The following is a 24813-nucleotide window of genomic DNA, read 5'->3' as shown; positions in this document are numbered from 1 at the left end:
AAAAGTCTCATCAAGTTACGTCTAGTAGAGTCTTGACCATCGGTGTGAGTCGCGACACATGTATGGGAAAGAGGCTATAGGACTATAGAGTTTCCTTTCTTTTCTACTCCTATGTCGTGAGGTAGAGTAAATGTTATGAGTATACTTCTTAATGTGTTTCCTTGTGTTTCTAGGAAATGAATACTAGAAGGATGTCGCTAGAAGGTTGGAAGAGGAGAGGATGAATGATGAGATTCTTCCTCAAGTTGAGCAACTTGAGCAAGTTCCTCAAGATGGGCAATGTTTCCAAGGTGCTCAAGTGCCTGCCCAAGGTGATCATATTCCTAATGTGGAAGGAGGTAATAGGGTGCTGGTGGTTCATCCGGATTTGACTAATCAAGAGATTAGAGAGGCTTTGCTTGCTTTAGCTCGAGCCGTGACTACTCAAGCTAATTTGAGTATGATGCCTAGGGCAAATGTGGTGGAGAGCACTATGACTTCTAGGTTGAGAGATTTTGTAAGGATGAATCCTCCTAACTTTCTTGGCTCTAAGGTGAGGGAGGATACACAAGAGTTTCTGATACGCTCAAACTTACTTCTCAAATAAGAAGTAAAGCGGTCGTATCAAGTAAAGAACCCAACTAATGAGGTTGGGATCGTTCCCACGAGGAAAATAGTTCAGACTTAACTTCAATCTATTATTACTACTAATTAGTCAATTATTTCTTTGGAAAGCAAAGACAATAAAAGGGGTTTTTTTTTCTTCTAAATGAATGAAAATAACTAGCTAAATTAAAGGAGACAACGAACAGCTTCAAATGTTGGAGTTTAATCAATTAATAAAAGTAACTAGGGTTTACCTGTTCCCCACAGGTTTCTAACTTGATAATTCTAACTATAACAATTCTTTCCTAGTATCTTGCATGCAAAGTGATAAGTTATGTATTTCTAAATCCTTGGTCCGGCATCTAGAAAATCTCACTCCTCACCTTGGTCCGGCTACGTGTGTTGCTATACTAACCCTTACCTTTACCTCATATTAAGCATCGTATTCGATATTTGACTAAGTTATTACCTCATAGCGATTAATACTAGACTATTAGATAGTATAGACTAAATCTATGTTGATAATTCTTTTCCTATTATCTACCTCCTTGGTCCGGCAAGTAGCACTAAGGCGAGTTCTAACGTTGGCCATCCGTTAAAAAGACTTCTAAGCGAAAGAATTATCAATACATGCAAGACACTATTCTGGAATTGTTATTTTAGTTAGGTTTTACCTCATTATTCGCCTATGGTTCCCACAACCCTAGTTATGGAGTTTAGTTACCCATAGTCATAATCACAATATTCAAATATGTAATGTAAGAATTCATGCACTTACTTCAATGAGATAGAATAAAGTCCAGAAGTTTTCTTGATTAATCAACAAAAATCACCAACAATCAATTACTGAAATTAATTGAAGACTAAAGATTTTCCAAAAGTGTAATAATAATCACAAAGTCTAATCCACAAAAGAAGCTCAAATAACCACGAGTCTAACTCCCAAAAATGAGGTTTTTTCGAACTATTTATAAAAAAATAAAAACCTAATTAAAAAAGGACTCTATTTGCTGGAAATCTGTCAAAACGCGACTGGGTCGACGGACCTCGCGACGGGCCTTCACGGACTCCGTCGTCCCATATTGCAATTTCTTTTGCTGCTCTCTTCATTAGCCTCGACGGCACGTATGATGGATCGCCACAAGCACAATGGTCCGTCGAGGGTCTCCGTTCCATAACACTTGAACTCTTGGAATTTGGGTACTGGGACTACTTCTCTGATCTTCATGACGAACCAGCAAGACGGACCGTCATGGCTACGATGGTCCGTCACGCACTCCGTAACCCCACACTTAGTCAGACTTTCCCATCTTCCTTCAGTAGCTTCGCTACGATGCCACCTACGGACCGTCACAGGCACGACGGAACATCACAAGCTCCGTAGGTGGTACTTTTCTGCATTTCTTGCTCAAAAACCTCCGCATTCATCTTTTAAACAGATTTCCTACAAATAAAGAGAAACTTACATAAAAATCAATACAAAAAGGCTTTTGGACACACTTAACTTAAGGAAAAAGCATTAAAAATACCGTGAAACCACGGTATATCAACACCCTCAACTTAAATTCGTTGTTTGTCCTCAAGCGACGCACTATGACTCAATACAAAATCTTTGTACAATAGTATCCATGTTTATCTTTTGCAATCATTTGGGTATCAATCCCGATCAGTCTCATCATATTTATGCATGCTATCACTATTAGGCTTGGATTATGTGGAATCAGACAATGACACAGACTCACCATGCACTAACACCTATCCTCTTCAATTTCTCACCGAGGTGCTAATATTTCTGGTATTGCAACTAATGTCCTCACTTCAAAATAATATCCTCATTTTTCACACAATGATTTCAGTTTGAGTATAAGGATTACTTTTCAACACTCACTCTCAGAAAAAATTCACACTCATTCATTCATATTGCCATAAGCTTGCCCTTATTTTCACTATTTTAAGTTCGCCATACAACTTTTAGGATCACAATAGGACTTTCTTAACTTGTAACATAGGCTCAGGGTTAGGTAGGGTATATTTAGGTATACTTTAGTGACTTTTTGCCCTCCTTGACATATCGGCTAAACATACCCCTTTTTATCATTTTATTTCACCCAGTTTCTCATATTCTTTCACCTTGCTATTTTCCCTTCTTTCTTCATTTGTGTAAGTGACTCTCTTCTTTTCTTGCTTGTATTTCTTGTATTTTATTTTTTTTATTTCACTTTTCTTTCAACTAATTCTTGAGTCACTTTACTTTTGTTCTTTCTCTCTCTTTGTTCTTTCAACCCCACTTTCCAGAGCATTCCTCATAATAGCGACCCTCAACTCATGGCTTTGCCATGAGTCAAAGTACACAATACCCAAAGTTGGGTCAGGGCCATAAAAAGGTTATTTACTGCATTAGCCACCCTCAACTTATGCTTTTGGCATAAGCTGAGGTGCACATGTCCAAGGAGGGACCAGGGCCAACACATTATTCCCAGAAAAGATCAGTTGGGTGAAAAAGAAAGGTCTAATTTAAGCTCAAATCATTTGGATCAAAGAAGGATTAATTTCATTTGGTTTTCTTTTATTTAGGCTAAAAATGGGCTATATTGAACAAGGGCCTATGATCCTTTCCTAATTGTCTATTACAGCTTACTTTTAGCAGGACTAACCAGGCAAGTTCTAGCTCAGTACAAATAGTGGACTATTCAAATCTTCCTCACACTCACTTGACATCTCATCACTCTACCAGATTATCAGACACCTAGTTCGAATTTTAGACTTAGGGTCATGCAGTGGTGTACCTCTATGTCATGCATAAAGCCACACATTAATCAATTACTATGCCTAGTAATGCATCATTTTCATTTTATCAGGATATCATTTTAGCCATCATGCTTCAGAATTAAACTATGTACACAAGATATAGACATGCCGGTTCAACAGTAAAAATAATCAGTCTCTTGGGGAAAAGAACACAGGCAAGAAAACCCCAAAAGAGGATAGTGTATTGGGCTACTCAGACTTCACCCTAGCACTCACTTTTCATTTACCCCACCCCCAACAAAAAGACATGCAATTGTCCCCAATTCATAAAAAAATTGAAATACAAGAGTGGTAGGTGAAGCAAACCTGGGGCGCAAAGCGCCGACGATCAGCAAGCTGGTGGGTCCGGTTCCCCGGAACGCACTACCTCTGTAATCTGGACACCCTCAGTAGTGTCCTCAGCATCAACAGCACTATCAGTAGTGCCTCCCTCTATCTCAACATTTCTGGAGCTAGATGCCCCAGCAGCTGACTCTACGGCCCTCATCCAACGCGCCTCCTCATCAGCAAGCGAGGCTCTCCTCGCAGCCTCCATCTCACGGCGCTCCTTCTTCCGTGCTCGAGCCTCATCCTCCTCTCGACCCCGACGCCTCTTGGCATGCTCTCGAGGGGGAGGTGGTGGAATCTCAAAAGTGGCGAATAAGGCTACCATCACTGTGTCTTCAGCAGGCTCTGCAGAAGGGGCCTAAGACTCAGGTACCCTATCCTCTAAGATCGTATTGATGTCTACGCGAAGATTGTCGACCGCAGCCTGAAGGGTCGACACATCCACCTGAGGGGTTGGCCAGACTAACACCCGCAACTCAAAAGCGTCCAAGCGCTGATGAACCTTAGCGATCTTCCGCTCTGTGTGCTGGACCATTCTCCGCTCCAAGCGCTCTTCTGCCTCAGCAATAGACCTCTGCATCCAAGACTGGATGTGATGCAGAAGTGTAGCCATCTGTGCCTCTAATTTTTGGACCCTAGCCAGCGGGACCAGAGCTGGGAAATGGGCTGAGCGAGAGGAGCTCAGGTCAGTGCTACTACCCGGGATAGACTCGACCGGGGTAGTGTCAATGGAAGCCGCCTGCATAGCCGTGCGGGCCTGTGCTACCGTAACAGCCAGATTGTCACCAAGTCGAGGCAACTCTGGACGGGGCCCTCTGAGTGGAGCCAACTCATTGGCCTCATCCCTGATTAGGCCGATATAAACAGTGCCCAGCAGGGTCTTGAGCAGATCAACGTGCCATATAGGCACACCTGCGGACCTGCATAGAGAAAATATCATGCACGGGAAAGGGTAAATAGTTGTGACCTTAAAAGCTCTCTCGTGCATGACCGCCTGTAGAAGCCTAGAAATGTCCACCTCAAACCCGGCTATCATCGTCGCCATCAGTACTGCACCATCCCATGTGACTATATTATCAGCGGTTGTGGGGGAAAGGCAGTGGCGGACAATCAACCATAAAAACTTTGCCGTGAAGGTCAGGTTAGCCTTCTTGATGGATCCCTTCGGCTCGGTCACCCAGTCAGCACCCTCTCCATCAACAGACAAGTGCAGGGCCATCCACCTCTTGGTGGTCTCTCCCAGCGATGGCTCACGTAAGAATTGTCCATCTTTGACAATTTGCCACCGGTAGTCAAACTCGGCGGTGAGAGGGGTCCGGTTGGCATCAACATCCTTTCCGTATAAATATCGGTGGATGGCAGGTAGGGAGATATCAACCTGAATGCCACGTACTCGGACATGCTCCAGTGGGACCTGTTTGGCGGGGGCAGCCCGCCTATCAATTTGTGATCTGAGAGTAGCCACGTAGGAGGCGTAGAACTCTCGGACCATCTCTTCACTATAACGACCCAACGAACGCACTGCCCACTCCAGTCGATGTCAGGTGAAGAGATTGTGGATCTCTGGCATAGTCGGGAGACTTCCCGTAAGGACCTGCCTCTCCAATGTAAGGGTCTGTGTCATGACCCCTTTATCATTAGAAACTTTGCGTCTGAATAAACTTGATACTGCCCGTCGACACACCATCAATTGGGCTGGTCGGCAACCAGGGTGAGAGCACGAGTCGGTGCTCAGCCTCATCAGACGAGGAAGACTGTGCAGCTGTGGAGGGTGCAGGGACCTCAGCAGATCCAAAGGCTTCCTCCGACCACGAAACTCCTAAGGAGCCAGACGCTCCTTCTTCATGAGTAGTTGACCCAGAAGGTGTGCCGGTCAGTGTGCACTCCTCATCAAACTGGGAGGCAGTGACTACACCGGAAGCCACCTTTTTGGGCGTAACTCTGGCAGCACGTGCAGCTCAGGATGGGGATGAAGTGCCTGGGGGCACGTATTCGGGTCACGCTCATCATCAGAGCCAATGAATAGGCGGGCAGATGGGGCGACAGACTTTGATCGCCCACGTGCACAGACTCGATCTTGTTTTGATGCCATAATAGATAGTACCTGTAATGAATCGATATTAGTTTTAGAAGGAGCAAACAAGACAAGCAAAACGACACAAAATAAATAAAAGAGTCAAGATGTAATGACATGCCTATAGTAATAGTGAAACACGACGGACCAGGTGACGGCTCATCGTGAATACGATGGACCGTCATGGGGTCCGTCATGTATTACTTAAAACTATGTTTATGTGGAGACCCCTAAAGGAAAGTCTCTGACAGTTTTGACGGACAAGCAAGACGGACCATTGTGATTATGGTGGTCCGTCGTCGATGTTCGTCGTGGGAAACTTAAAAAAATTAGAGACCCTTAGGAACAGGGTCTATGACCGTCATGACGGTTATGCAGAACGGACCATCGAGGGTATGACGGTCCGTCATAGATTTCCGTAGGAGGACACTTGGAAAAGTTGGAGACCCTTAGGAACAGGGTCTCTGACAACCAGAACGGTTGTGCAGGACGGACCATCGTGGGAACGACGGTCCGTCGCACGTGTCCGTTGGAGGACACTTAGAAAAAGTGAGAGACCCTTAGGAATAGGATCTCTGACAACCAGAACGGTTGTGCAGGATGGACCGTCGTGGGAATGACGGTCCATCGCATGTGTCCGTTGGTGGATACTTGGTGAAATTTCGAGAGTGGGGTGTTGGGGATGTTGAGACGGACCCTATGACGGTCCTTTGTGGGTACGACGGTCCGTCATCAGGGTCTCGTTCTGTCTTTCACTGACAGAACTGGGGATGCCACAATCATCCCCTATGACCCAAATGGAATTTTTAGTGTTTTAACCTACATGTGTCTAACCCAAATACCTAGTAAACTAGCAATGCTAAAGCACCTATTTTTAGAGTTTTAACAAGGCAATTTTGAGGATTCTCAACCTAGGTCAGACAGAATATGTATTAAAGAATGAACCCATCAACAAGAAATAGGCTAATACTAATTGATGAACAAAAATGCAATGTAAATGGGTAGAAATCAGAGACACATACCTGAGAATTTGAGAAAAACAAGCGAGGAAGGTACTTGATGATCAAGTAGAGAACCACAGCAGCAGACTCCGACTAGTAGAGAGTGGATTTTAGAAACTGGGGAATTTGGGAAAAAATGATCGGTCGAAAGAGAGGTAGGAAATTGGAAGTGGAAAAGGGAGGGAAATGGGAGGAAGATGAAAGGAAATGGGTGATATGAAGGGGGTGGGGGTTTTAACTGTTAAGAATTTTTTTAAAAAACCCCCAGCCGGGTCGGGTCGGGTCGGGTACGCTTCATTAATGACGCGACGAGTCCCCGACGACGGTCCGTCGCAATTGTGACGGTCCCTTGTTGGTTCCATCGCGTGTGCCCTAGTTTTGAAAATAACAGAAAGATGTACCTGGTACGACGGATTCGTGCAACAGTCCGTTGCGTGCGTGACGTTCCATCGATGTATCCGTCAGTGACTGTTGCGGAGTGATTTTTTACAGAATTTCCTGGTGATGTTCCTGCAAATTTAAAACCCATTAGTAGAAAATGCCACCATTACTAAAAATAAAAACTATAAGTATTGGGTTGCCTCCCAACAAGCGCCTGATTTAACGTCGCGGCACGAGTGAGGACGCTTGATTACTCAGCCTTCATCAAGATGGTATGCCTCGATCCCTCCATTTGCCAATTCAGTATGCCCAATTTTTATTTGTTCTCCATTCACCTTAAACCGCACTCCCTCCTTGGTTTCTAACTCAACTGCTCCATGAGGGAATACTTGGGTAATCAAGTAAGGGCCAGTCCGTTTGGACTTGAGCTTGCCCGGAAGCCAACACAACCTAGAACTGTCTAAAAGCACCAAATCCCCAACCATAAACTCTCGTTTTTCACTTTTTAGGTCATTATCCTTCTTCATCTTTTCTTTGTAGGATATAGCAGATACCGATTGGAGCTCACCACTCTGCCTCATGGACCTATAAAATGTTGAAGGTCGCTTCTTCATTGTTCAACCGAAATTTCATCTGCCCCTTTTCCATATCAACTAAGGCTCTACCCGTAGCAAGGAATGGCCTCCCAAGAATAATAGGCACTTCAAAATCGACTTCACAATCAAGAATAACAAAATCTGCCGGAACTATGAACGACTCCACTTTTACTAGCACATTGTGGAGTATCCCTATAGGCCTTTTCACTGCTCGATCAGCCATCAGTAGCCGCATCGCAGTGGGCTTTGGGTCACCCAAATCCAACTTCTTGTAAATCGAGAGGGGCATGAGATTTATGCTTGCCCCCAGATCACATAATGCTTTTGCAAATGTAAAGACTCGACTGTACAATGAACAGCGAACGCACCCGGATCTTCTTTCTTTTGTACAAAGATCTTGTAGCAATAGCACTACAATGCTGCATTCTATCATCATCCTCGAAAGTGACCGATCTTTTTGTTGTAACCAGATCTTTCATAAACTTGGCATAACCGGGAATTTGTTCTAGAGCTTCTACCAAAGGGACATTGATAGAAAGCTGCTTCAACATTGTTATAAAATGCCGATATTTACCATCCTCGGTCTTTTGCACTAATCTCTGAGGAAAGGGGTGGTGGTCTAGGCATGAGAATCACCTTTATAGGGACTTCTACATCTTTTCCAGTGCTATCTTCTGCTTCACCACTACCCTCTACCACCTTATCATTATCCTTTCTCACCTTTTCCTCATTAGACGGCATAGGTGGGTCAATGGTTTGCTTACCACCCCGAGTAGTGATTGCCATACAGTGTGCATCATTTTTCAGATTTTGGACAGTGTTGCTAGGAAGAGTGCCCGGTTGCCGTGTGTTCACAGTCGCAGATAATTGGTCCATTTGCAACTCGATCTGCCTAATTGATATTGCATGTGTATCGACTTTCTGCCCAATACCCGCTAAATCACTCCTTAACTCTTTAATGTGCTCATCATTAGCATCGAACCTCATCATCATTTTGTGCAACATATCCTCAACTTGCGCCATACTATCTCCACCATCCCTAAGAGTAACTTCACGTTTTTGAGGAGGGACATAGGGCCCATTCCTATCATTTCTGTTACCATAGTTACCCCTGTTAAAGTTGTTGTCGCGGTTGTAGTTTCCATCTCGGACATAACGACCCTCACGATTATAGTTATCATAGATTCGACCTTGGTTCCCTTGACCTTAGCGCCAATTATCCTGATTTGAGCCTTGGGCACTCGGTCGGAAACCCCCCGTCTGCTCATTCACTGCATAGGAATCCTCCGCATAATAGCATTCATCATTTGGTGGTGGTGGTTTAGACAAGTAGTTAACTGCATTTATCTTTTCTGCACCCCAGTGATATGTTTTAATACCAACCCAAGCTCAGTTATTATCTGAGCCATCTCTTCACGAATCTCATCTGTGGCTGGGTTGTGAGTGGATTGCACTGCGAAGGTGTTTCTCCCAGTATTTGACTTTCTAGTAATCCAAGCTTTATTGTTTCGGGAGATTTTCTCTAACTTTTCAGCAATCTCAGCATAAGGTCACTCCCCATAAGAACCACCCGCTATAGTATCCAACACCGCTTTATTATTATCATCCTGTCCCCGATAGAAGTATTCCTTTAGTGACTCATCATCTATGCGGTGATTGGGGACGCTTCTAAAAAATGAGGTGAATCTATCCCACGAACTACTAACTGACTCTCCTGGCAGTGCCAAAAAGTTGTTTACTCTGTTTTTGTGGTTTAGTTTCTTGGAGACCGGGTAGTAGCGTGCTAAAAAAACGTCCCTTAGTTGGTTCCAAGTAAAAATTGAGTTGTAAGGGAGCTCAATGAACCAAATAGCAGCCTCTCCCGTCAGTGAGAGAGGAAACACTCTTAGCCTATTACATCCAAGTCCAAGTCAGGCCTCCCTACACAGCTTTTACACACTGCCCTTACCTTAGCTATATGGGCATGTGGATCCTCAAAAGGTAGCCCTGAAAAAAAACCTCTGGCAGTGAGCATTTGCATCAGGCTACGAGTTACCACAAAGGTGTGGCCTGGTAGTAGAGGGGGCAAGACAAGTAGCCCATCGGAGTCTGCTATATTGTCATAGCCTCTGTAGTATTCTTGGGGCCGTGGAGCGGGATTTTGTCCCCTCTGTTGGTTTTCACCCGGAGTATCGGGTAACAACTGACCATGAACATCAACCTGAGCTAGGATGTTCTGGTTTGGATCATCATCATTAATTCCCAAGTTTCGATTCATGTTGCGTAGTGTACGCTATGATTCGTGATTGTAGGGAAACAAGGGTTCTCTTCCTCTCCGTGTATTTGGCATACAAGGAAGATGGTTCTGCAAGAATCAAAAACAATAAACAAAGTAAAACTAAGAAAATATCGACTAAACTATAGTAATAAGTTTAAGTTAATCTAAAAGCTACTTTCCTCGGCAGCGGCGCCAAAATTTGATACGCTCAAACTTACTTCTCAAATAAGAAGTAAAGCGGTTGTATCAAGTAAAGATCCCAACTAATGAGGTTGGGATCATTCCCACGAGGAAAATAGTTCAGATTCAACTTCAATCTATTATTACTACTATTTAGTCAATTATTTCTTTGGAAAGCAAAGACAATAAAATGGGGGTTTTTTGCTTCTAAATGAATGAAAATAACTAGCTAAATTAAAGGAGACAACTAACAGCTTCAAATGTTGGATTTTAAACAATTAATAAAAGTAACTAGGGTTTACGTGTTCCCAACAGGTTTCTAACTTGATAATTCTAACTATAACAATTCTTTCCTAGTATCTTGCATGCAAAGTGATAAGTTATGTATTTCTAAATCCTTGGTCCGGCATCTAGAAAATTTCACTCTGCACCTTGGTCCGGCTACGTGTGTTGCTATACTAACCCTTACCTTTACCTCATATTAAGCATCGTATTCAATATTTGACTAAGTTGTTACCTCGTACCAATCAATACTAGCCTATTAGATAGTATACACTAAATCTATGTTGATAATTCTTTTCCTATTATCTACCTCCTTGGTCCGGCAAGTAGCATTAAGGCGAGTTCTAACGTTGGCCATCCGTTAAAAAGACTTCTAAGCGAAAGAATTATCAATACATGCAAGACACTATTCTAGAATTGTTATTTTAGTTAGGTTTTACCTCATTATTCGCCTATGGTTCCCACAACCCTAGTTATGGAGTCTAGTTACCCATAGTCATAATGACAATATGCAAATATGTAATATAAGAATTCATGCACTTACTTCAATGAGAAAGAATAAAATCCAGAAGTTCACTTGATTAATCAACAAAAATCACCAACAATCAATTACTGAAATTAATTGAAGACTAAAGATTCTCCAAAAGTGTAATAATAATCACAAAGTCTAATCCACAAAAGAAGCTCAAATAACCAAGAGTCTAACTCCCAAAAACGAGGTTTTTTTGAACTATTTATAAAAAATAATAACCTAATTAAATAAGGACTCTATTTGCTGGAAATCTGTCAAAACGCGGTTGGGTCGACGGACCTCGCGACGGATCGTCATGGTCACGACGGGCCATCATGGACTCTGTCGTCCCATACTGCAATTTCTTCTGTTGCTCTCTTCATTACCCTCGACGGCAGGTATGACGGATCGCCACAGGCACAACGGTCCGTCGGGGGTCTCCGTTCCATAACACTTGAACTCTTGGAATTTGGGTACTGGGAGTACTTCTCTGATCTTCATGACGAACCAGCAGGACGGACCGTCATGGCTACGACGGTCCGTCACGCACTCCGTAAACCCACACTTAGTCAGAATTCCCCATCTTTCTTCAGCAGCTTTACTATGATGCCACCTACGGACCGTCACAGGCACGACGGAAAGTCACAAGCTCCGTAGGTGGTACTTTTCTGCATTTCTTTCTCAAAAACCTCCGCATTCATCTTTTAGACAGATTTCCTGCAAATAAAGAGAAACTTACATAAAAATTAATACAAGAAGGCTTTTGGACACACTAAACTTAAGGAAAAAGCATTAAAATACCGTGAAACCACGGTATATCAGCTTCTTGATGGGGTGTATAAGGTGTTGAGTTCTATGGGAGTTACATCTAGTGAGAAGGCGGGGTTGGCTTCGTATCAATTGAGGGATGTTTCTGAAATATGGTACACTCAATGGAAGGATAATAGGCCGAAGGAATCAGGTCCTATTGAGTGGGAAAAATTCAAGGAAACTTTTCTTGGTAAGTAATTTCCCCGTGAGAGGAGACAAGTTAAGGTGGAGGAGTTTATCAATCTCAAGCAAGGAAATATGAGTGTTGAGGAGTACTCTTTGAAATTCTCAACTTTGTCTAGGTATGCCCCTTCTCTTGTGTCTAATCCAAGAGATAAAATGAGTCGTTTTGTGACGGGAGTAGCCGCCTTAGTGATGGAGGAATGTCGTAGCGCTATGCTACATGATATACGACCCTAGCTAGAATCATGGTGTATGCACAATCGATTGAAGAGTCTAAACTTAAGAGGATGGATAGAAGCTTGAAAAGGAGTAATGCTAATTATCAAGAGCAAACTAGGTTTAACAAGACGGCTCAAACACAAGAACAACCGAAGAGTGCTAAGGTGAAATTAGAGAAAGGAGGTAGTTCTCAAAAGGTCAAACCTACTTGTGCCTAATGTAGCAAGAAACATTATGGTGAGTGTCTATTGGGTACCGGAAGTTGCATTGGTTGTGGTATGGAAGGACGCTAGGTGAGAGATTGTCCTATAATTGCTTCTTGAGGAAGAGAGGGTAAGCAAGTTGCTCCTAGTGTTCCAAAGGATGATCCTCCAACAAAGAGGCATTTCTATGCACTCCAGTCTAGAGGGGAGAAGCTGGATGAGAGTGATGATGATGTTGGTAAGTTCTCTTTATCTTCTTGTAATATGAGTCCCTTCTAAGTGGGGGAGTATGGTTAGTAAATGAGATAGAATGGTATAGAAGCATGTTGAATGTGCATGGTGTTTAGGAGTTTGGTTGAAATTGAATTTCATTAACTTCTTGCATTGTGCATTTTATGAAGTTATGATTATATTGTAAGATGTGTTTATATGATGTTAATTTGCATATTAGCATGTTCATATTATAAATTGCCTAAAAGACGCATTTTTAAAGTATTGGTAAAATCACTATAGCATTAAAACAGTTCACTGTAAAATTTTTGGGAAGTTGACTATTTGATTCTTTTCTCTAAAATTGTTGTAATGCGGTTGGAACTGATGTATATAAGTATGATATTGATTATAAAATGAGTTTTTACTATTTGGAACGAAGCTTATGAATTTTGTAGCATAATGAGTTATATAATTGTCTTCTAGTTTCTTGTTGTGTTGATATGTATTGTATGGAATGGTTATTAGGTGATTGATCTATATTCTTGGAAGTGTTCGGAGAGTGGCAAGTGTCATTCGAGGACGAATATTGTCCAAGTGGGGGAGATTGTAAGACCCCGAAAATGACTTAGGTGAACTAGAGCCTAACATGTTGATAATGATGGTCTAAGTTACTAAATAGGTCTAATATATGGTATAGAGGTAGTAGCTAAAGTATTAGGTGCATTGGAAGTCAAACGTCAAGGGAAGACCAAGACGTTCGACGACTAAGTCACCTAGGTTCCTCATATGTGGTTCTATGTGTGTATGCATGATTCATGAGGTTTTAATGTCCTTAAATGATTTATTATAGAATGTATAGGAAGTGTGTTGAGTTTCGTGGAGTTTGGAGATCAAACCTCCAAGAACGTCCATGATGTTCGAAAGATGTGCCTTGAAATGACCTTGTGTGTCTAGGCATGTTTCGTTGAGATTTACGTGTTCGTTTTGGATGAAATTCATGTGAGAGGTGTTATACTCATAGGCAATAATGTTTGGATTGGAAACTTACGGTCAAACATCCCCAAGGACCAACCAAGGGTCCTTGAGGAAGGATCCATGTTGGTGGCCAAAACTGCCCAAAGGCCCCACCTACGGATGGCAATCGACGGCCCGTGGCCTGGTCGACACCCCGTAGGTGGTAGGCGTCCTTTGGTACTAATCCTGGGGAGCAAAGCTCCCATTTCCAAGTCTCTGAACCCATTGGCGAAGGCCAGGCTGGCTCGTAAGTGGACCTAGGCCTCGTTGATAGGCGACCGTCGATGGTCACTATGGCCTGTGTGCTGTCTCACTATTAAGTTAGGATTGATATTGTAATTTCACCCCACATCCAAATAAGGGTATTGGCGGTTTATTAAGGGTCTTTTGGGTATTTTAAACATGCATATAAGTGTTTACACTTAGAATATTTCATTCTTCCAAATCAAAACCCAAAAATCCCTTAAGAACTCCCAAAGACTCCATTGAAGTCCAAAATCAAAGAAGAGCTTGGTGTGACATTGTGTGTGGAAATTCTTCATCAAAAGTGAAGAATTAGTTTCATCAAGGTATGGATATTGACCCTTGAAACTCGTTTCATCATGGAGCCCCAATTCTCAAGATGTTTTCTAAGTTTTCAAAGTTGAATTCTCCAATGTCATGATTCTACCATAGGTTCTTGCATTAATGATTTATAAACATTGAATAATGATTTAATTGATGTTGTATTGATGATTTTAATCTAAATTACATATGAACCCATGAATTGGACGAACGCTAGATTTTGACTAAGGTATGGGTTACTTGATATTAACCTAATATTGTTGAATTCTAGTGCAGATTTCAATGGGCTTTCTAATGATGTAATAATTGTATTCAATTGATATCTAGCTTGTATTGGATTGATGAATTTATATTGAATTAACCTAGTTTAATTATTATTGTAGTTTTAATGTTGAATTGCTGGTTATGGCCTTGGGTAAGGGTCTTGTGTTATCAAATTGAGTAAGTTGACTTTGGATTGAGGTGTTGAGAATGACGTGGGGGTATGCTGCCATATTTCCTTTAACTTGATATTATATATACTTCAATTCTATTGTGATTGGTATGGTCCACTTATGGTGGCGGTGTTATGTGTTTTACTTGCAATTGATGTGGCCTTGTCGGCTTTACTTTATGCAATATGATGATCTTGGCCTTGTCGGCAACTAATTGAAGAAACGTGGCTATTTGTGTAGTTGATTAGGTGAATCATGACCATATCTATCTACATGTGAAGTCATATGTGTATTCTTCTATTCATGTTGTCTTAGGCGATGATGTTAGACTATGACTTTGACATTATGTGTATAGTGTTAGGGTTGGGTCTTGGTTATTCCTACTTGACTATATGAGTCTATATTGGTTACATTTATTATTTTATGATAGTATCTAGAATGACTTGAAGATGTTAGGGTTGTTTCTAGGTGCTTCTAGAATGACTTGCATTACGGGTAAAAGTGAAGTATGTGGTGTCTTGTCTTGGTTGACTTGTGTCCCTTGCTTGATGTATATATGATTATGAATATATGGTGTCTTGATTTATGATGTTAGAACTCTTAGTCTTGAATGTAATAATGACATGTGACCTTAAATGAAATTAAGAGAGTCTTTTGTGTGAAAATCTTGACTTAGTGGTAATATTAAGATTGTTGAAGTCGTAAGCCGTAATGGTATCCTTCAAAGTAAAGGAATGATAGAATTAAGGTTCATTGGATGGAACGGCATCATATTAATCCTTAGGAAAGTCATCATGAGCTTCTTGTTGCCATTGTGAGGTAGGCCTAGTGGACCTTCTTTGGTAGGGTAAACATGATTGGGTTATGAACTTGTTATGGAACCCTTTTATGTGAACGTAATGTGTGAATTACTATATAAGAAAGAATACTAGCACCGAGTGAGTATGTTAAGGGGAAGTAGTTCTAGTTAAAGAAGTGAGACTAGATTACAAAGTATGCCCTTCATATTCCTTAATCATGTGCCTACATTGGATGTGTCTAAGTTCTACCTCATCAGAGTAGGATAGAACTCCGGATTCCATGTCTTGCTATCATGGTCTATGTAGGTTATTGCCTATTCTCATCATATTGAATACCTAATAAAATTAGATAAGTTTATGAGGTTTAGGTAGTGGTATGGGACGCTATCTAGACATTGCACAATAGACTTTGAAGATATTACTTGGAGTTCCTAGGTCTAGTCTAAGATCATTACTTGAAAGTCCTTTATGTGATGTATGGGTCTCCTAATGAACTAATAACTTATGTTAAGAAGAATGTAAATGAATAAGTACCTAATCTAAAGTGACTTAAGGATTCCTTAGCTAAAGTGTGAAGAGGGCATAAGAGATGATCTCTTCATGTCTTATCTTTGGAAGTCTTGAGGATGACTCTAGTTAGGGAAGATGTTTGGTGTTGTCATAAGGAGTATTTAGGTAATCTTGAAGAGGTCAATCATGGACGTTATCTTCTTGATTTACATAAGTAGGTCTTTTCATTAGCCTTTGGAAGGAGAATGTCGTATCATCTGTGTGTTGGTGTGTTAAGTGAGAATGATTCTATTCTAGGGAGTCTATAGGATCTCTTAAGTGTGTGTGTAAGGAATTTTATGGGCAATCGCTTCACAACTCACTCAAGTGAGACTTAGAGTCACCTTTGGTAGAAGAATCTTACCTTGATGTTTGTGATGCTTTGTAAGTGTGTATGTGACTCATTATAAGTAATCTTAAGAATCGTTTAGGAACATCTAGAGAGGGTGTATGAGCGGTCTCTCTTTGTGTAACTTAAGAGAATCTTAGGATAGCTTTGAGTGAGAAGATTACATTCTAAAGGGGTGTTTAAAGTGAAGAACAAGTAACTTCACTATACAATGAAGTAATTCACTGTAATAGTGAATGAGGTTACTGTAAAGTGACCTCTAAAACTATGTTTTTTTGTTTAAATGTTATCTTATGTGTTTCTAAGTTGTTAAATGTTGTTCTTATGATTATAATATGATTTCTAAAAGAAAATATTCATATTTTCAATAAAAGCCTGTTTTCATGATTTTTATGCATAATGTCATACTTAGTACATGTGGTTGTACTAACTACATGCATCGTTCAAGAGAAGTTGAAAGTATGTCCTCATTTGACTCGAGGGCATATATATCTTTTATGTTTTCCATTTGAAGTACAATAGACTAAGTATTTCTATATTCGTATTTTTGAAGTATGAGTCGTGTCCCAAGTATTCTTGTGTCTTAAGATGATGAGATTGAGACTTAGTATTTCCTATTGCTTTATATGAAAGAGATTTTCAAAGACTATGTTATGTTTTGTGAAAAGTTTTAATTCCGCAATACTTTTCACTATGTTTATGCGATGAATGATATGTAAGGGCTCGTACAAGACCTCCGAGAGGTCAAGTACGCCGATTGCAATCCAAGATTGCCCCTAACTTCTAGGGTGTGGTTTCAGAATGTGACAATAAGTTATCTTCTAAAGCACGTAGAATGTAGCCTTTACATAGGAAGTATGTCTACTTCCATGCTTCAATAATCATAAATTTTTCTCTGTCTGACATATCAGTAGCAGGCACTAGAGTTTCTTCATTAATAAATTTCTGCAGACCAAGAGTGGTATGTTAGAAAAATACCCGTTGTTGTCATCCTTTGAAATTCACACCAGAGAATTTTCTCGATTTCTCTGCTAGTTGTACAAGAGTTTGAATTGGTGCAGCAATAACCACCGTAACACTATTGTTTGTCGTCTTTGATAAACAAAAATCGATACAAACTTAATAACTAATAGTTTAAATTGCAAATAGAATAGGATAAAACCACAAAGGTTTTGTCTCCAACAAAAACACAGATTAACAAATAAAAATAGTTTCCTTAAGGTTGTCTCCTATTTGTGTCTAAAACAGTACCACTGATTAAAACAAACTTTGCAGAACACGAAGTTACCAAAGTTTAACAAACCAGTGGAAAAAAAGAAGAACACAAATGAATTCACAACAAACTAAGATCTATAAGACATACCAAAATTTGAAAAAATAGAATGGAAAAAGCTCAACCAACTGAATGCACAGTGTCCCCTTAAGGAAATTATTTTCCTCTAATATCTGAGGTTTGATTTGGAATATGTCCTCCAAGGATAAAATGGTCTCAACCACCAGTGTATTGATATCCAAAATACTAGTGTCAGCGAACCACACAATGATAATAAAGTAAATGAAGAGAATTTGTGCAGAAGAAAAAGAACAAATCAGAAATTTGTGTAAGTAAAAAGTCTGAAGAAGTACAGTTATTTATAGCCAAGAGGAACTGGTTCCGAAATGTTGCAACTTTTCAAATCCATGCGACCATTCTTCAAAGTTTGCAACCTTTCAAATGGTCATGATTGTTCCTGAAAATTGCAACCTTTTAGAACAGTCATTTCCAAACGGTGGGAAATTCAAAAATAAAATGAGAAATAATTTAAATAAAATGGATCATGCAGATCCGAGTCGGAACATTTTGGTTAATTGACTAAATAATTAAAACATCTTTGACCAAAAAAATAATATGTCAGTCGATTATTTTCCAAAGCCAAAGCCGAAGTCGAAGCCGAGCCGAGCGAGCAATGACGATGACGATGCGAGGGGGAATCCCTCTTTCCAAATCTTTTAACAACTAATAGAAGTGTTTCTCTATTTAAACATATCTATTTTTCCACCATGAATGAGTGAATAATGTCTTTTCTTAAAGCATAAGAGAATCTTTTTTTTTATAAAGGGCATAAGAGAATCTTTTTCAATTTCTGTTTTCATCTTTCCTCTATTTCCTATTAACTCTTGCTATTCCTAACAATTGTTATACCCAACAGTAGAACGATGGAGTGCTCCTCATGGTGATGTGCCTAGTCTTGGGTACTATTGGTGAATTATCCTTCTACCGGATTTCTGTTATTGTTCCTCATTGTCATAAGTATTTTTGCAAAATAAATATATCTAAGCAAGTGGGGTAAGTAGAGTAATGAGTTAAACCAATATCACAATTGTCCTTACCCCAATGAGGCATCAAATTGTTTATTTGAATATTGTTACAATTAAATATTTTACGAGGATCAACTTCACTAGTAAATTAGGTATTAAGCAAATAGATGTGTTATTATATAATTTTATAACGAACAATATTGTAATTTAATAATTGAAAGAAATGATTATCTTCAAATTTTGTGCTTCAACTTCGATCCCAAATACAACTTTAATATATTAATTAGCTCCCAAATCAAAGGTGTCGAGTGCGTATTCTTAAGAGTATTGCCTTGATCAATAATGTAATGAAAAAAAAAACTTATAGTGTAAATATATGTGTATATTGTCTAGCATTGTAAAATGATTGACCTTTTATAAATGAATGAAACATCTATTTATAGGCAATAAATGAAATACACCAATCATTGAAATCACTCCTCTTGGACCATATGCATAAACTACATAATCCAATGTAAATTGCCCATTTAGAGCTATCGATACGTGCTCCAACGGGTAAATTTGTCGTGATTAACGAAATCTAGTATGGACTTAGCTAATATTCTTGTCCTTTATGTCATTTTCTACAAGTTTTCACCGTTATTTGCTATAAACCTTTAGATATATAGCGGTTTTAATTACTTTTTCAGCGACTTCTCGAATGAAGTGTTTTTTATGATTTCTTTCTAACTCGTTCTTTGGTTATATTTCAATGACAGGTGCGCTCCATCCTAAGCATCCACCTATTAATGGCAAAAAAAAATATAATGTATGTGTAAATTTATGGATCAAGTTTTATCTTTAAAAAAGTTAAAATCACAATTTCAAATTGCAATCATATTTCTTTTTTAAAAAAAAATGAAATAATTTGAAATTAAATTATACGCATAAGATTGATTTGATGAAAATGCTGTTAGAGAGTAGCGTGGATTAAGATTTGATGAATTATGAGAGGCGGCTGTTTAAAAGAAAGGATGTATAGTGAGTGTTTTTTATTTAGGAAATTATAGTCAACGATTTTGTTTGTGTGAGAGAAGCTCCACTTCCTTCCCACACCAACTCCCTAACAGCTAAGCACTTAGACTTTGCTACCACCTTTCCAATATAGAATACAGTATAATCTACCCGTTTCATCTGAGAGCTGATTATCTTGAAGAAGAAAAATGGGTTGGGGAAAAATGTTCTTCACAGTTGTGATTACGTTTTCAGCAGCATTAATCACATACAATATTCTCATCTCAGCAAATGCTTCTTTCAAGCAAGAATTCCCTGGTCCATCTTCTGCAAAAACATTATTTTCTCAAGATCCAATTATCAAGATGCCATCAAATAACAACATCATCAACAAGAAGAAGAGGTTGTTTCATACAGCTGTTACATCTTCTGATTCTGTTTATAACACTTGGCAGTGTAGGATTATGTATTACTGGTTCAAAAAGTTTAAAGATGAACCTAATTCTGAGATGGGTGGCTTTACAAGGATCTTACATTCTGGAAAATCAGATAGATTCATGGATGAGATCCCTACTTTTGTTGCTCAGCCACTTCCCTCTGGAATGGATCAGGTTCAAATATCAATTTATTACAACTTGTACAATTTCCTATTCCTTTTCTCACTTCACTTGTCAAATCAATTCAGGGTTATATTGTCCTCAATAGACCATGGGCTTTTGTTCAATGGCTCCAACAAGCACAAATTGAAGAAGACTACATATTGATGTCAGAACCAGATCATGTAATTGTTAAGCCCATCCCTAACCTATCTAAAGATGGACTTGGAGCTGCATTTCCTTTCTTTTACATTGAACCCAAAAAGTACGAATCTGTACTAAGAAAGTTCTTCCCTCAACAAAATGGACCTATAACTGATATTGATCCCATAGGAAATTCACCTGTCATTGTTAGCAAGGTACTTCATTACTGTTTTTTTTTTCTTTTTTAATAAGTTTGCTACTGTTGCTTTTCTAAACCAAAAAAAAAATTCCCTTTAGGAAGCTTTAAAGAAGATAGCTCCCACATGGATGAATGTTTCTTTGGCCATGAAAAAGGATCCTGAAGCAGACAAAGCCTTTGGTTGGGTTCTTGAGATGTAATTACCCTGCCCTAGCTAGTTACCGAAAAGTAATAATGCATAATTCACAAATTGCCTCAACTTTGTTAATTCATATGCAGGTATGCCTATGCAGTTGCATCTGCTTTGCATAATGTCGGTAATGTATTGCACAAGGAATTTATGATTCAGGTATCATCATTTGTTTTCCTATTTATTTGTTCCATTGATAGTTTACATTATTGCCTTTTTCACTCCAAGCCAAAACAGAAATAAAGAAGATATGTTGTTGCCCATTCTATCACTATGTTTTTCCTGAAATGGTATTTGATAATTATCATATCTTTAAATCCTCTGGAATTCTTTTAATACTTGAAAAAACCTCTGAATGACGGAATTTCTTATGTTAGAAGTGCTCAACACCCAAACATATTATTCAGATATGTTGTGTGGGTTATGTTTCTTTGATCCGGTAAAAGTGCAAGTTTCATTACTGAAATCATACCCAGAAGATGCTTACTGTGTATAGCAAAACGAATCACTGGTGTCTAGTACTAATGCATTTTTAGATGCTATGCTCAGTAATTACTTGTATAGAATGCTAACCTAACTACTAATACAAATAGACTACTATTTCTGAAAGTGCTAAGGAATGTAGAATATTGCCAAGGAAAGCCAAGTGAAATGTATTCTGGGATTCATGGATCAGTATACACCTTTTCCATCTGATTTGAGTGGCTATCTAAGAGTTCCAAAGTATATTGTGCATTAGCGACTTGCTTATAGCACTGAGATTTTTCTGGATATAAACATAGGCCAAAATTGAAGAGATTTCTGAGAAAAGGCTTTCATAGCATCCAGGTTCTAGAATAGCCATTTTTTTATTCTACTATACACAATGAAACCAAAGATTTGATGTTTATATTTCGTGTGCTGAAAACTTCCCCTGTGAGATGCTTCATCTCCCTTTACCAATAGAGACAAAATTGTTGCAGAAGTATGAATTTTGGTAAAACATTAAACCTTTTCTTTTTAAAAAAAATTGTTGCTTTACTAGAAAACTCTTGGGGCTCGTTTGGTACAAAGGATAAGTTGACAACTAACCCCGGAATATATTTTCTGATGAGTTTATCTCATTTTTGGTTGAGATAAAATTGCGGGATAACTTTCCCGGGATAGTTACCCCAGGATTGTAGTGTTATTTTTATCCTGCATTGAGGGTGCGATAACTAATTACGCGATAATTAATCCTGGGATAGCAAAATGAGCCCTTTTAGTCTATAAATTTTGATTCTATGTCTGGAACCTGTGTAAAGACAGGAGTTGTAATTTGCCATGCTTTTGCCTTTTCCTCTTAATGTTCATAGGATCTTTAGAAGTTTGCTTTGCTTTGAGCAAACTGAAATAGCATAGCTCTCCTCGTTTAGTCTCAAAACATCATCTGATTTGTATATGCATCTGCTGATACAGTAAGATTTATCTCAGATAGACCCGATTTCATTCCTTTAACCTTTTCATTGGTGTGGTTAGCGCATTGGTTTTCTGCCTTTCATATACCAAAGTTGCAAAGACTCCCTGCTTAATGTGGTTTTATTGTTTCATGAGGAGTACATCTGAAAATTGAAATCGTGATTTGGTTGTGAGGTGAAGTTTCATTGCATTATTTGTTCCTTATGTACCAGAGGTCTAATTTTCCATGTATTGTTGAATTTTTTCAGCCTCCTTGGGATACAGAAATAGGCAAGGCGTTCATAATTCATTACACATATGGATGTGACTATGATATGAAGGTAATAGCCACTTCCTACGACTATGAGAATACCAATTACCTGTAATAAACATAATGATGATTGATGGGAAGAACATGCACTTCAGGGAAAGATGACCTATGGAAAAATTGGAGAGTGGAGATTCGACAAAAGATCATATGATAATACCTGGCCACCGAAGAACCTTTCTCTGCCTCCACCTGGTGTTCCAGAGAGCGTGGTATGTTTCCTGTCTTAGTCTCCAGCTTAAGCTTTAATTACCAGATCATAACAAGAAGGGGTCCAGTAATCAGGAGGCATTTTTTTTCTTATTATCAAATTATACATCTAATAATTAAAATCATATCTTATTGTTCAAATATTTTTTTTAAAAAAAGCTCATAATTACTTAACTGATAAACGTCCATTTCTATTTTGGTTTGCTTCTCTATTGCTATTAACACTGGCATTGCTATCTTTTTACTCAATGGATGATTTACTTTCGAATTAATGGTGGTAGAAGTGAAAAGGTACAAAAGAGTCTTATCATCTTGTACTAAAATATTCACTAGTAGCATGTAAAATTTACCAAATTCTGAACTCTGGTGAGATCTTCGCCAAAGGTTTTGAAGTATCAGAAGAAATTATAATGGATGATTTCCTTCATCTTCATTTGCATCATGCTCTTGGTAAGAAATTGAATGCTTTCTTCACTTGATCAGAAGTTGAAGCCTCGAATGTGTAGAGAACAAAATTAAGCTTTTTTCGTGATTAGCTTGTATAGTCTGTTCCATATGTTAGTTTCTTTGTCAACTCCGTTCATTACACTCTGTCAGATACTTCAAAGGTCAATATCAGTTTGAATTATTCCAAAACAAATTCCAACTTAATGAACTAGCTCCACAAATATCAACTTTCACTTGTAGATTCACCTAATCAAATTTTAACCTTTTTTCTTTTATGTGTCTAAGTAAAACAATTGATCTAGTTGATAGCTTATATATTGGTTAATGGTAACTGTGTACAATTTAGTAACTTGCCCTTAACTGGAAGTGAGCTTATTTCAATAGAACTTTTAACAACAAATTATAGTGGGTGGGCCGAAAAAAGTATTTGACCTGAAACAAGGCTTATTTAAGCAAAGAATAATTAGTACATATTTTTTTTTTGCAATATACTTCATCTCTGTGTGTTCCGAGTGCAAATGTCCCTAATAATTTTCTTTTGATCGATAAATGAGCTTAGATGACACATACTTTGCTTCTCCATAATGGTGCCTTACAATCCACATTTAATGTTGAGAAATGTATTTTGATGTTGTGACATGCATGAAGTGGCTGTGGTCAATGACAGATCTTATTTTGACGTTTCATCCAATTTCTCTAGTTGAGTATGTGTATTTGTTTTTGGCAGGTTACTCTGGTAAAAATGGTGAATGAAGCTACAGCTAACATCCCGAACTGGGGTTCTTAGAAGTGTGTTGTGATGGAAGCTATTCCACTCACGCAAGATGTATGATGGGTTTGTAGTTTCTATACCCATGTTGCACACGAGAGAATCTTGTTCCCTCCCAATGATCATTGTTAGAATATTTGAAACTTTCTTGTATGCAGTTTTATGTGTCCTTTTTCCTATATGTTCCAAACCTCTGTGTATAGTTGCAAATCTATTCATATGCAGTAGGCTTCCATGTTGAAACTATTAGTTTACCAGTTGCAGCTCTTCCCATTGCTAGCGACAATGATGAGGGATCTCATGTTTTTCGCTATTTGTTACTTTCAGTCGTACAGGATGTTATGCATAGAGCAACAATCTGGATAACTTCAAGGCTGTCAACTTACTAGGCTGCAGTTAAAGTGATCCTCTGTATTTGTCACGACTGGAATCTAGACCCGAGACGAGACCGGCGTCATTGACCTCTCAGAGGTCGCAAACACGCCTACTAACATCATTCTTACTTTACATAGGTTAATTTTAGCGGAAAAATTTGAAACTTTTTGTTTCTTAACATGCTTATTAAACATTCTTAATATATTTCGTAATCCTTCATCATCAATCATCTAACATTTAAGAGATAAGCAGCTGAAAGAAATAATTCATTAAGTATTAATTGTATATCGGCCAAAATAGCACCAATACAAAGTCTGAACCAAAACAGGAAAGAAACGCTAGTGGAACATGCTCCACTAGCTCAACTCTAAAACTACGCTAGAATGTAAAAACAGTAGCATCCTCGAAAGCATGAGGACCTACCAAACTCCAAATGAATGCTGACGTTCGGATAGCTGCAACAGCGAATCTGTAGCTCTACCATCCACTTGGGCCTGCACCTAAAAGT

General features: G+C 39.0%; 1 protein-coding gene across 1 annotated transcript; it reads left to right on the top strand.

Moving 5' to 3' along the window:
* Nucleotides 1–19623: 19623 nt before the first annotated feature.
* Nucleotides 19624–24241, top strand: LOC107026711 (hydroxyproline O-arabinosyltransferase 1). Its single transcript, XM_015227784.2, has 7 exons — nt 19624–20242; nt 20317–20586; nt 20669–20766; nt 20850–20919; nt 22446–22517; nt 22603–22716; nt 23889–24241. The coding sequence occupies exons 1-7, from the start codon at nt 19841–19843 to the stop codon at nt 23946–23948; spliced, it is 1086 nt and encodes a 361-aa protein (XP_015083270.1). The 5' UTR covers nt 19624–19840; the 3' UTR covers nt 23949–24241.
* Nucleotides 24242–24813: the final 572 nt, after the last annotated feature.

Source organism: Solanum pennellii, chromosome 8 (genome assembly GCF_001406875.1).
Source record: "Solanum pennellii chromosome 8, SPENNV200".
In the NCBI taxonomy this organism is placed as follows: domain Eukaryota; kingdom Viridiplantae; phylum Streptophyta; class Magnoliopsida; order Solanales; family Solanaceae; genus Solanum; species Solanum pennellii.
Note: the sequence above shows the minus strand (reverse complement) of the source record. Positions and strands in the feature narration are given on the sequence as shown.